Source organism: Phacochoerus africanus, chromosome 12 (assembly GCF_016906955.1).
Source record: "Phacochoerus africanus isolate WHEZ1 chromosome 12, ROS_Pafr_v1, whole genome shotgun sequence".
Taxonomy (NCBI): domain Eukaryota; kingdom Metazoa; phylum Chordata; class Mammalia; order Artiodactyla; family Suidae; genus Phacochoerus; species Phacochoerus africanus.
This window is the reverse complement of record NC_062555.1, coordinates 12,296,341-12,310,491: the sequence shown is the minus strand read 5'-3', so window position 1 is coordinate 12,310,491 and position 14,151 is coordinate 12,296,341. Positions and strand designations below refer to the sequence as shown.

The following is a 14,151-nucleotide window of genomic DNA, read 5'->3' as shown; positions in this document are numbered from 1 at the left end:
GATCCTGCAAATTAAAAAAAAAAAAAAAAAAAGGAAGAATCTCTATTTGATTTGATTTTTTTCTAGAAAATAGATGTGGTAATATCCCCCCCCCCCGAATGTGTATTTTTAATTAGACATTAATTGAATACTAATTCCAGCAAATGCATTTCTTATTAGAAATGACTAGGAGTCATGTGGCAGTCATAGTAATAAAAATTTTAACTGTATCAGAAAAATTACAAATGGTAGCTCGATAAGTCTCCTTGTTATGAAATTCAAGGAAACCAAAAGAGATCTCTGTGTTTCAATTCTAAGGTACATGGAGTCTTTTCACGTTGACTTTAAAAAGTTAAAAATGTACATGGAAAGGCGAACGAAAGAGTAAACACAGAGGAACCCCGACGTGGCTCGGAAAGGCCCCATCAAATACCCTAGTTGTCTAGAGTAATAGTACATGGAACATTGATCTATCTGGGTTTCTTCCCCCCTATTTGTGTCTCCTCACTTTGAAGAAAGTATCACATCCAAAGCTATGCAGAGAAATTGACAATAGGACCAACCACACACACACACACAAAATACCATTCTGTTAGCAAGGCTCTATAACCCCTTCCATAAAATATCACATGCCCCCGAGCAATAAAACACATTTGATGTGATGCTCTCCATTTGTCTCTAGTGTTTACTTTATGAAGGATTTTCCAAACATAGATCACAAATTTCAGACAGATAAATCTGAACCAGAGAATGAACTAAAGACAACAGATGAAAATAGAGGATTAAGGAATTAGACACCCTGAAGAGAAAATACTGTCACATTTAAGTAGGAGGATTTTTCTGGAAACTGACATTGGCTCTATTGGGAGGATTGGCCGGGTGTGTGGGGAGGGGAAGAAAAGAAAGAAATTCCTATTTAATGCATCCCACAGAGATAGAGTTATGCAGTCAGTAATTCACCCAGGCAGAAGGGCTCTGACCTTTCCTCTTCCGCAAAGGAATTAAGACAATTAATGACTTTCGTGCCCCTTATGACTGCGGGCATTGGAAGTTCTTTGCCTCCCACGTTATGGTCTATATTTCAGTGGTTTATGTGGATTTTTATTTTAAAGCTCTTGTATACTCTTTAATCTGCTTCCCCAAATCCCACTTAAGAATCAAAGCGCAAACCCAGAAAGTGTCTAACTTCTCTTATCTGTTTGCTATAAGAAATTTCATTATAAAGCAGGACAGATGCTTTTTTTCTAGCAAAGGCAGGTGGAGCAAAAAAGAAGCAAAGAACTCTCATGACTGCAGCGGCTTATTTCTTGGTATGGGTTTTCCTGAACACTGTTTAATATATGTATATTGAAGCATAAATTGTGTATTTGGTGTGTTTTAGGGGCGATTTGAGGGTTTTGTTTTGTTTTTTCAAAACGCAACCTCCTTTAGAATGTGTGAAAGAGGAATGATGCTGCTAGTGATCCTGTAGTGCTCTGGTCTGATCCTGCAGATAACAAGATTGTCTCACATTTGTTGGTGGCTGAACCGGAGAAGATCTATGCCATGCCTGACCCCACCGTTCCCGACAGTGACATCAAAGCCCTCACTACGCTGTGCGACTTGGCTGACCGCGAGCTGGTGGTCATCATTGGATGGGCGAAGCATATTCCAGGTACGTTTTCCGAGACGAAAAAGAAGTGAAAAAGAAAAAGAGAGGTTGCAAATCAATTCCCAAGGTTGTATATGTAAATTGGGGCAAATTGACAATTTTCTCACCAGGATTTTTGGCTAAACTTTTGGGTTTGTCTTTGTGGTACCTAATTAACACTTTCCTGATCCTGGTAGAATCATAAACCTTTTACAGCTGTACCATCCTGAGTTCCTTGTTAATCTTTTTTTTTTTTCCCCCTGCATGTGAAGGTGCTTTTTCCAACATAAGACAAAGAGAATATACCTTGTTAAAATATTTCTTTCTCTTTTTTTAAAACTCTGAGTTTTCGCCTAAGGAAATACTTCTACTTTTTCTTTTCACTTTAAAACATGTTTTTGTCAACAGTAGTCTAGATACCGTTTCTCTTTTTAAAAAATCACTCATTTCCTTGCTCATGGTGGCTATTTATACTGAATCGCTTTTCATATTTACATATTGTTTTGGCTTACAATTAGATATTTACCATGAATTTATACATAAATTTTGGTAAATAAATGTTAAATTGCCATCATAAATTTTCTCATATGGTGACTTAAAGGCAGTATTTGAAAATGTCCAGTTATTTTTCTCTCTAGACCCATCCTTAGATCCTTGAACATAGACCCTATCACACGTTTTGAGAGCGTTAGTTGTCTGCTTGAATGATTATTCATTTGTCGGTTGAACTTTGATCTTCACAGAGTTTTCAAGCAGATTTTTGGATGATGAACACTGTGTCTTGGTACAGTGAACTTATTTCTGTCTCCTTAAACTAGTTTGTCTTTATGCTTTGAATGCTACAGTAATTTCTTTAATCAAATTGATGGAAGTCCCTTTCCCAGCCCACACTGAAACCAATTTATTGGTCATGATACGCCAGCTATGTTGCTAACAGTCGTAACGAACTGTCAGGCGGTATCGCAGGGAAGCTAATTTGAAGTCATTAGGTGTGCAGCGTTCAGGCGACAATTTGTTACAGTGCTTGGGAACACAGCTGACATTTCTGAATGGCTTTGTTCGCCGCAGTTCTAGATGAGGCCAAGCAAATTGTAAACTAATTTAAACATCACTCTGTATTATACCAGCTACTTTGTCTTACACTGTTTGCTAATAAAGCACCCCAAATTAAGTCAAAACTAGTTAAACAGGTGAGCTTGAGTGTGTTCTTTAGACAGTACCTCTGTAAGGGCCGTGACCCCCGAAAGAGAGATGAGAGTTTGATCGTGTGGACAGTTGCTTTGCTTGGGTCATAATCACATCTGTACGGTGGGTTTTTTGTTTCTTTTTTTTTTTAATTTTCATGTATTTATTATTTAAAAAAATTTTATGGCCACACCTGAGACACATGGAAGTTCCCAGGCCAGGACTGAATATGAGCCACAGCTGTGACCTACACTGCCGCTGCCACAATGCTAGATCCTTTAACCCACTGCACAGGGCTGGGGATTGAACCCACGTCTCTGCAGTGACCCAAGCCACTGCGGTTGGATGCTTAATCCACTGTGTCATGGTGGCAACTCCCGTAAGGTTTTTAGAAAAGGTAAAAAGAAAAAAAAAATAGGATATGCTGGAAGATGGTTATACCCTTGGGGGCTGTGGCAGTGGGAACAAGTTGAATTTGCTTTAACAAGATAATGGAAATTTATGTGGCGGGACAGTGTTTTAAAGGGTTTTAGAAGGAGATAAAACTGACATCTGTTGAAGGGTCCACAGATTCTTTTTTCAGATAATCAGTATGTATTATATCATTTCTACTTATAATCCCTGATGATAAGTATCATTTGTAGATTTTAAATGTCATTATTCTAACCCAGGGTTTCTCAGTCTTGACGCAGTTGATGTTTGGAACCAGATAACCGTTTGTGGCAAGGATTGTCCTGTTCCTTGCAGCATCCTTGGTTTCTGGTCACCAGATAACCGTTTGTGGCAGGGATTGTCCTGTTCCTAGCAGCATCCTTGGTTTCTGGTCACCAGCACCCTTGAATTTTGACCATCAACAATGATTTCAGACGTTGCCAAAAGGCCTCTTAGCCAGGGGTGCAAAGTCACACCCAGGTGAAAGCCACTGTTCTAACCCAGGAATTAGATATTATCATCCTTAATTCAAAGATAGGGAGATCTGGGCAGAGAGAGGTAAAAACACCTCCGCAAGTTCGCAAATGTATCCAGAGGCTTCCAAGCCCATATTCAGCACTGCCTCCTGGACGAGAACCAGGAGGTTTTAGTTCCCCAGGGGACGGCACCGGAAAGAAGTGTTTCAAAATAATCACACTAGGGTTATTGTTATTCATGACTGCAGCACGAAAGGCTGTGTCCCTCTGACGTCGAGTCACCCATCCCCTCGGAGACCTCTGCCCAGGTTCTCCCTGCACTAAGAACTGTGTGCAGCCCCTGTTTTGATATTGCACAGATAGTCCACGAGTGACGACCCGGAGAAGTCAAGAGCTCCTTCTGATGCTCTCTGGTCGGGAAAAGTGAGTGATACATGTGTGGGTCCAGTTGTGTCTCTCAGTCGAAATGTCAGCTTACAGAGGAACTTGTCACAGTCAAGGGGCTCTGGTGACTTCTGTGCAGACAGTCCCTTTAAATAACTATGAGTAACAGCACTCGCAGGGGTGGAAACAATTGCTCGACGGTGATGTGTTCACTCCTAAGCTGAGGCTTAGAATTGGTGGCCCTGACGCTGTTCTCCCTCCGCAGCAAATGCCAGAGGAGGTCACTGTGGCGCGGTGATTCATTCACAGCTCTGGTCTTCCCGATACCCGGAGGGTGTTTTAAATGATTGCAAGGAGCATCTTGGCTTTTCAGAAAGGGATTAGCAAACCCTGAATTAATTGAAAGTCTTGTAAATTTTTTAACAGTAAGGGTGCCATGCAGTGTTTTGAGGTCGAAGGAAAGGGTGTTATGATCCGGGCGTGCTGGTCTGTATATACCTGCGTTCAGGGAGGGCGGGCGTGGCAGGGCCATGAGTGTGGGATGGAGGGTAAAGCCAAGGAGCCTGTGAAGACGAAAAGTCCCATTTCTACCTCGATAAAAGTGAAAGAGTGGTTTTGACCCCATGACCTAGTCCTAATAACCAGGGTCAGAGCGAGGATGAAAACAAAATCAGAACTGAAATTTCACCTGTCTTGGTCTTAACTTCAAAACAGGTGTTTGTTTGTTTGTTTGTTTTTAGTTTATGTTAAAACTAAAGTGAAATCTTTTTTAAAAGCAGACTAAAATCCAAGCCTTGGCTCCCTTTATGCTGCTCTCATTTTGTGGAATCACACCACAATTTTTAAGAAATTAAGTTGAGCATCTAAGATAAGATGCACAGCCTTTCTGCGCTGCTGGGAAGGCACTTTGGTGTACTTGGCTTTTGCTCCATCAAAAAGTGACAAATTCAACAAACGAAAATGTTGAAGAAAAATACCTAGAGTGTGGGGCTTTCTTTTCTTTTCTTTCTTTTTTTTTTTTTATCAGTAAATAGAATTAGTTGACTTACTTTAATAAATCACATAAATGGAAAAGTGTGTTGTTATGAAACATGACCATACTTTATCTCTAGAAGAAAAAGATCAGGAGGGCTTTAGAAAATGCTTGACTTTAGTTGGAGGAGCATAAGGGCACAAGAACAGATGTCGCTGCCCTAATAGCCCTTTTTAAGAATGACAGGCCCCACCATTAGCATCCTTTTATATCCTTGGAAATTGCTCATGCCTCGCTTTTCTGGTTCCTATCTGCCTGACTCTTTTTTATTTCTCTTTCAATTTCGTCCGCGCTCGGATAAGCGCATGCTAACACAATATGATTGAGCTGTAAAATGGAACGCTGTCGCCTCTAATCTCTTTTATGTAGATATGGAAGTCCTGTGCACTCCACTTCATTCCCGCTCCATTGTTGGCCTTTTTTAGAATGGGCTGCCAAGGAGTGGCGGCGCCGTCAAATATTAGAGCTCGGTTTCACCGGGTGTGATAAGACGATTATCAGCCCAGCAGTCAGATCTATGATTGTTCTCTGTGGTTGATTAAAATACTATTGTGTACTGTAACTTTGTTAGCAAAATGCAGAATGTGCTTTGTCAGGTGGTGCTTCAAAAAAGCATCCCCCATATCAGCTGACCTATATAAGTGGCTTAAATATGGTTATGGGTCTCGCCAGCCGGATTACTTGAAAAGAATCAAAAGGCATTTGAACAATGAAGGGAATGAATGAATTTTACAAGATTTTTTTTTTTTCTTTTTCAAGGATGGCAAAGGGTCAGGTGGGCTTGTTTATTTTTTAACCTGACAAATTAAACAGTGACCTGCTAAAGAAAGAGCGCTCTGCTCGAGTTTGGGGCCTCATGGTCACATTTTAAAACCAATGTCAATAATGACCAAACAGGGAAAAAATATCCTACTATTTTTCTTCATACCAAATGAAGGCAGGAAATATTGAAAGGAAAACCACACTAGGAAGATACATGATGAAAGTGTCTTTACATGTAAGAAACAGAAGTTTAAAGTACAGAAACCGGTATTCTCCATTTACTCTGAAACCTTTCTTTATAAAAACATTCACTTAAGAAAATGTATCAAAAATTGCTCATTGGGTTGGGCTTTTTGAGTTTTCTTAATAGAAGTATTTAGAATTTTCTATAAATGACAGAAATCTCTAAAGAACGTGGATAACCTATTTAGGATATAAATTGTGGAAGTGAATACTCAAGAATGTTTTGAATATTTATGGCTAATCATATGTTTAAAGATATTCTTATTGTTCAAATGAATTTTATGTACAGACCAATTTTTAGGATTATATTATTCCCCGGACTACGTTGTAGAGGTTTTGTTTTTTAAATGCCCATTACTTATCTTCAACATGATTATGATATGTGAAAAGACACAAATAATTGTGGTGGAAATAATTATTGGAGATTATGTTTCCATGTGTAAACCATGCATGTTTTCATCTGTGTATGTGATTATGGCGTCATGTGCAGGAAACGGCGTAGTTGACTAAGAGAGAGTTGTGTTATGAATTAAAAAATGCCTGATGTGCTGGGGTTTTTAAAAAAATGTTTTAGGAGTTCCCATTGTGGCTCAGCAGAAAGGAACCTAACCAGTATGCAAGAGGACGTAGGTTCGATCCCTGGCCTCCCTCAGTGGGTTAAGGATCCAGTGTGGACATGAGCTGTGGTGTAGGTCACAGATGAAGCTTGGATCCCATGTTACTGTGGTGTAAGCTGGCAGCTGGAGCTCTGATTCAGCCCTTAGCCTGGGAATGTCCATATGCTGCCGGTGTGGCCCTCAAAAGCCAAAAAATAAATAAATAAATAAAACTATGTTGTGAAAAAAATGACCTGAAATACCCCCTCCAGACACGTTCATTTTCCGCAGCTACCCTTGCCAGAAAGGAGAAAGACCAACAAAGACGTTTTGAGGTTTCTCAGACAGAGAGACTCGGTTCAAGAGACACCCCAAGAGCTGCTAAAGGCGCCCACAGAGATCTCTCCCCACCACTCCGTGCTGTTGTTTGCGGCCTCCTGCACAGTTCTGTCACCTGTGAACTGTCACCATGCTGAGTCACCTGTGCTCGGTCGCTGGTGCCCCCGTGTATTTTCCATCCATTCGTAGCCGTGCCATTGCGTAGCTCTGGTCAAGGAGGAATCAGAGTTTCAGAGTAATCACAAATACAGTGTAAGCATTTGAGTGTGTGCTGTGGATCTAACATTATGTTAGAACCTGTGGGGAGTATTAAAGATACAGGTGACCTGAACGTCACCTCGGATCTGTGTCTGTGTCCCCACAGGTACCTATGCATGCTCCCGGATGGGTGATGACCATTCTTTCGGTGGGGTTAACCTTGAAACACACAAAAAACTAACATCTATCTAGTTCATTATCGTTTGGGAAGCACTTTCACCAGCTTCTCTCTGTGCACCACAGCGAGTCTCTTGCTTTAGTCTTATTACCCCCGCTTTATACATGAGCAAACTCTAGAGTCAGAAAGTTCGATTCATACCGTTAGTAATGTAACTCGAACCTACCGAATAGTTCACGTCTGTGCCTTTTCAACCAGTGGCTTCACTAGCTGTTTCTCCCCTCTCCCATCCACTCCCCCCCCCCAAGCATTTTTTGTCATTTGTTCCAGGTCACCTACCTGCCTTGCATAACAGGTTTAGGCAAAGGTCACATATTTGCCCTATCTTTACATTTGTCTATACATTTATAAAATGAAAGGAGAATGGAAAGGAGAATTGAATCAAAAGGAAATGTGTGACACATCTTTAAAATCCATGCAAAGCAAGGTGTTTGACTGACCGTGCGCCCTGGAGACCCCTGACCACACAGTTTAATGAAACAAGGTGATCTCTGGGTCGCTTCTCAGCCGAATCCTTGGGAAGGTTTTTAAATGACTGGCTGCTGAAATCGAAGGCTCTCCCCCCCCCGGCTCTGTTCAGATTCACTGGGTTGAAGATTTCTATGTGTGTTATGTCCTAAGATATGGAATCATTTTCAGGCAAGTCATTGTAATTGCTGAACTCTTGGGACTGATGAGGCGGGAGAGGCCGAGTCTGTCCTTTCGTTTACTGTAGATCAGAAGCCTGCACTAGCCTGACACCTACCTGAGGAGCATCAAAATGTGGGCATGCCAGACACCCGGCCCAGCTCGGCATTTCTGTTCTGGAATTCTGTTTGTTGACGGAGCTGTTACTTCTGACTTTTAGGTTCCTCTCAAGGCTCCTTGATGAGTTCAAGAGAGAAAGACTTGAGTCTTGTGAAAAATGTTTTTACGTGGAAGCTGGTATAATTAGCATAACCCACAAATACCTAAATGCTTCCGCAAATCCTTTTTCCACCTCTAAAAGGAGAACTGGAGGGAGAAGTCAGAACAGGACGCAGGCTGTTTTGTTTCTCCCTTTGCTCCGCTTTGACCCTCTCTCCATCCCTAATCCCACTCCCTCCCGTGGGTTGGTCACACATTTTCCCCTGCGTCCCCCTTGCTCTGCCTCAGCCAATCTCCAAATGAATGCATGTCTATCGTGGCCTTGGCTTTGGCACTCTGGATATATTGATTAATAGTTGCCCTAAGCTCCTTTTAGCAAATCAAATTTTCACTTTTAGCAAGGATTTCGCCTCTGATTTATTCAGCAAAGTGAAATGCACTAAATTGACTTTGACATTCAGGGAAAATGGCTGAAAAACAAAGAGCAGAGGAAAGAGATATAAATTGTGTGGCAGCTGGAGACTTCAAGCATCAGAGAAACAGTTTTCTATAGAATACAGAGTAATTTGAAAGCACTTTTTTAAACACACAGAGAAGCAGTTTCTTCAAAAAAAATTTAACTGCTGAGTTCTCTTTTTGAAAGAGGGTGTGAGTATTACTCAGCTGAACCCGTAATTTCTGGTCCAGTGCCTTATATTCTGTAGATAAAAATAGCCGCATAATCCAAGAGTGCCTGTACCTAAATGAGTTCATGACATCTAGGATGTAACCTAATTCTGTTGGAAAAAGAAAGTCAAGTCACACACAAAATAGAATGGTTAATTTGAAAGTGTGAATGCTGTATAATAGTGTGTGTGTGTGTGTGTGTGTGTGTGTGAGAGAGAGAGAGAGAGAGAGATAATGGAGCATTTTCATCACCATAAAGAGAAAATGAAATAATTTTGGATCACAAGCCTCAGTATACACAAGCTATGTAACTTTGCCCTTCTCTGGGCCTTTTTCCCCAGTGTGTCCGCCTTGGCTGTGTCCTTTTATGTGATTACGTCAAGCTACTTCCTTGTTAGATGAACATTTGCTGAATAAACGACCCATCAGGTTCAAGACACAGTATGGTTTTGATGTGTCCAAAGAAATGGCGCTGACCCAGATGAAGCAGAGAGGAAAGGGAGTTGAGTGGAACTCGCTTGGGGCACTTGGGAGGAATTAAAGGTGCGAGGACTCCCGGGGGATTTTTTGGTATTGAGCTCCAGCAGACCGTGGCATCATCTCTGCTGAGGAGTCACCAGAGACCTGGAAGGAAGAAGGAAAGAGGAACTCGACAGCCGGAACTGGCTGTTCATGTGCCATTTTCCTCTTCAGCGTAAATGTTCCTTATTAACCAATGTCGGGGTCCTCATGGTCAAGGCACCGCCCTCCCTTTACCTATATTTTAAAATCATTATGATTCTCTTTCCTTTCATTTTCAGCAAATCTATGTCCAACGTGACCCAAGCCTTCCATATCGATGGCGTTTAACCCATCAGATAGTATCTTAACATTAAACCAAACAGGTGCCTAGGCACATGGTTTCCTACAACAAAGCTGCTTCCTCCCCAGTTCAGGCCCCTTTTCAACCATCATAAATGACTCTTTGATTAGAAGAACCCAATGAGAAGAAGGAATTTAACCTGCCCAAATCACTGTAATTAACCACACTTTTGTTTCTGGTCTATGATAAACAGACATAATACCTCCACTTGTTTATTATAAAGGCTTTGGAATTTCTAAGAAGAAAAATTTTCTCTCCCCCCACCCCCCACAAAAACAAAATAACCTCTGATTTTTCTCTGAAGCAACTAAAAGTAAATGCTACTTTTTATTTGTTTTTGCCAGGTTATATGTGTATTTTTCCTGCATCAAGAACCATGCATGATGCACAAAGCACCCAAGCTTTAAGGCAAGGGGATGGTCAGCTTCCACTGTGTCCTTGGATCCCTTTTATGAACAGTTCAGTGTTACTATTATGTGAGTTCAGAGTGCTAATGCATTGTAATTTAACGAGAAAAAACATAATGGATAAATACCACCTCTTAATAATTCTAGGCGCTGCAGTCAATTCCGCTTCGTTCCTCTCAAAATTTCCCTGTCTCCATTAACCACAGAACTCTGCTTCCAATAAGGAAATTACCATGCCATTTCTGGACTGGGCAATGAAGTCCTAACTCCAAATTGTTACTGTTAGGAAATCAAGAAGGAGAAAAGACCCATTTCTTCCGCCAGGATTCAGATTAAGCAAGCCGATGACTGGCTGTCCAGGCCCGAAGCCAGGGGACCTGTGTGCATTGCAAGAGCCCAGTTACTCACCATAAACTCCAAAGGTGTCTCTGAAGAGCAGCTCCCTCCCCTCAGTCTGAAGGGGGCTTCACACCTGCTTAACCTACATTAGGAGAGGATTAATTACCTGAAGAGTTGGGCCCCTCAGCCAGTCAGCATCTTTGTGGCAGGGCACATGGTGGCCTGGACTGAGGAGGGAGAGGGAGCAGCTGGGGGTTCATGGAAAGTCTGACTCCTCCTGATGTGGTCAGCACTTTAGGAAAAGAAAAAAAGCCCAGCTGTACCTTACTCTTGTGATTTTCTGTGTCATGGCAGAGTCCGGTGGAGAGGTGCCTTCAATGCAGATTTGTAAACGGAAGAGAAGACTCTCCCAAAGGTTGTGTCACCTGTGCATGTGGCCCAGATTAACCTTTTGGGGAAAAGCATGGAATCGCTCTCCTTAAAGATTTCAGATGTACTTCTGTGATTGGCTGTGATTCGGAAGCAAAATGCTCTATGACTGATTTTCCCAAAGTTTAAAAAATATGCTTGCTTATTCAGAAACATACCTAGAGCCTTTTTTTTAAATGTAATTTTTTTTTTCTTTTGTCTTTTTAGGGCTGCACCCATGACATATGGAAATTCCCAGGCTAGGGATTGAATTGGAGCTGCAGCTGCCATCCACAGCCACAGCCACGGCCACAGCAGCAACACTGGATCCAAGCTGCATCCGCAGCCTCTGCTGCCTCTTGCAGCAATGTCAGATCCTTAAACCCCATGAGCGAGACCAGGGATCAAACCTATATCCTCATGGGTACCACTTGGGTTCTTCACCCACCGAGCCACAACAGGAACTCCAGACACCCTTTCTTAAAATAAATGGAAGGATATCAAAAAGAGACCTCTTTTTTTAAAAAAAAAGAAAGAAAAATTAGTTCTTAGATGAGGGAACCAGAAGGAACCTTAGAGATGGTTTTTGCCAGAACTTTGCATTTGAAGAGGAGGTATTGAAGTGCAACATGCGGGGTTCCCCATCTTTGGGGTTAGAGACTTGGCTTCAAATTCTGACGCTGCTATTTGCCAGGAACTCCGTTTGTTTATGTATAAGATGGGGGTGATGATAGGAAAGCTATCAGCTCGATAGGGTGCTGGGGCAGATCAGTGAGTGAATGTATGTCAAGTGCCCAATCCAGTCTTTTAATTGTTAAGTGTTCAATAAATGTTAAATGCCTTTGCCTGCATATTCACCGTGTACTTCCAGGAAACCCGAAGGACTTACCTAACTCTTAATCCACCCAGGATAATAGTTGAGGCTAAAACTCAGTCTTTTAACTCCCAGTTGAGCACTGTTGATATTTATAATGGTCACAAAAGGGTATGCATTCTTATCCATGGTATTAAATATTAGCGAGTTATCCTCTTAACTTTATTCGGTATTATTCCTCATTATATTACATGATATATAAGCATGCTCTGTTTATATGAACAGCATATTTCTCAAAGATAAACCAATAGAGAAAATGCTATGTAAAAGTTCTCTTAGGAGTTCCTGTCGTGGCTCAGCGGAAGCGAATCTGACTAGCATCCATGAGGACGTAGGTTCCATCCCAGGCCTCGCTCAGTGGGTTAAGGATCCTGCTGTTGCCATGAGCTGTGGTGTAGGTCCCAGATGCGGCTTGGATCCCACGTTGCTGTGGCTGTGGTGTAGGCCAGCAGCTGTAGCTCCAATTCGACCCCTAGCCTGGGAACCTCCATGCGCCACCAGTGTGGCCCTAAAACACAACCACCCGAAAAATTAGCTTGTGGATAATCCATGAACTTTAATGAACCTGGTCCGTTATTGAACCCATTATGCTCAGTGAGGATTTGAGGTTTTACCATGTCTGTATGTGCCATGAAAATTTAATTCCAACTCCCAAGGCAATTTTACAGAGTTAGAACAGAGTTATTTATTGTTTAATTTGAATCTGAGCATACTCTGTTCCTGTGTTTTACTGAATTTCACATGGGTCGAGCACGAGCGATGCGGTTATATCTTCGAAACATCAACAATGAGAATTTTCAAGATATCTGAATATGGCGATAAGCTCTATAAATTCGGTTTGATCTTTTTTTGTGCACTTTGGAGTGGTCAGTTCCCCAACAAAAGTACCATGTGTAATATATTTTTGTAGCAAGCTCATATCTCTTCATTCAGGTACAGAAGAAAAAATACGTATGGAAAGCCGACTCTATAACAGGCCTTATATGACAGTTCTGTTTGGGAGGAGACTATCTCTGCCTTTACTACATGACCCTGAGGACCGGTTCATTGATTCTCAAAACATTTTTGAATCTTTATCTCAAGAACGTTGCTTTGCACCTCACTCAGGATCATGGTTTGTTTTTTTCTGTCCTATACGCCCTCACGAGTCTTGAAGAAGTGTTTTGAGAATGACTGAAGTCAGGTGTCAGCTATACCTCCTGGTCCAGTATTTCAGCCTCTCCCACTCTGCCGCTCCCCAACCGCGTTCTGCATGTCTGCGAAATTCTGGGGACTAAACCGAGGGCCAGCCTCAGCGTTTCTGTGCTGTTTTCAAACCATGAACCTGTGGTTGTTCTTAGCCCATGTTCATTTTATTTTTGTTTATTTATTTTGTTAATGTTTCTCTTTTTTGGCCTCGCCCACGGCATGCAGAAGCTCCCCGGCCAGGGATGGAACCCATGCCACAGCAGTGACCACATCCGATCCTTAACCCGCTGAGCCACCAGGGAGCTCCCCACTTGGATTTTCAAGGTTAAACTATCTCAGAAACTGAGCCTCTTTATAAGTAGAGGGAGGGTGGAGGTACTTTTGCTTTCAGGAAGGGTCCTCGGTTTACGTTGCAGAGATAGAAGGGAATGGGAACATAGGGCTGATGACAGTGATAGCTTTTGTCAGGACTGTTAAAGTCCTGGTGCATCTCCCGCCCTCAACTTTTGTTCTCGCCTCCAGCAGCACGGTCTGGAGGTGTGGGCTCCTTGCGGCATCCATACTTGGCTTGTTATCCTCTTATCAAGCTCTTAGCGTCCCTTTGTTTATTTGAGGCGACAGGAAGACGGTGTAAAGGCTGCTTAGTCAGGGATATCAGGCTTGTTGGCAGGGGAGTGATTGCCAGTTGAAAAACAAGGCATTATTGCTCATTTTTTCCCTCTTATTAGTTTGATTACATTTGCAAATCAAATCAATCCATCAGACATGATCAGGCCTCGTCCGCATTTTAAGGAATAGTAATCTCCGTCTAATAAGATGCAAATGTGTCACATCGGTAAGTAACCGATAAATCATCGTCTTGTCTTTGGCAATCATTAAATATCAGAACCAACAGTCAATTTTTAGTATTTTCAATTTGCGATATGCCGCTGGAATATAAAGATAGATGGACGTAATTACACAAACCAAACACTATTTCAGTTCATTCCAGACAGCAAATTTAGTGGAAGGTATAACTGGCTTGTCATCACACTACATTATTCCTAGCGGTTCATGCAAAGTTCAC

At 41.9% G+C, this 14,151-nt stretch overlaps 1 protein-coding gene across 3 annotated transcripts in view; it reads left to right on the top strand.

Moving 5' to 3' along the window:
• ESRRG (estrogen related receptor gamma) overlaps positions 1-14,151 on the top strand; it is a 657,829-nt gene that overhangs the window by 590,735 nt on the left and 52,943 nt on the right. For all 3 annotated transcript variants that reach the window (XM_047754864.1, XM_047754865.1, XM_047754867.1), the window contains one exon: positions 1,472-1,633. In XM_047754864.1, the coding sequence (XP_047610820.1) occupies positions 1,472-1,633 (162 nt within the window). The remainder of the gene's footprint in view (positions 1-1,471; positions 1,634-14,151) is intronic.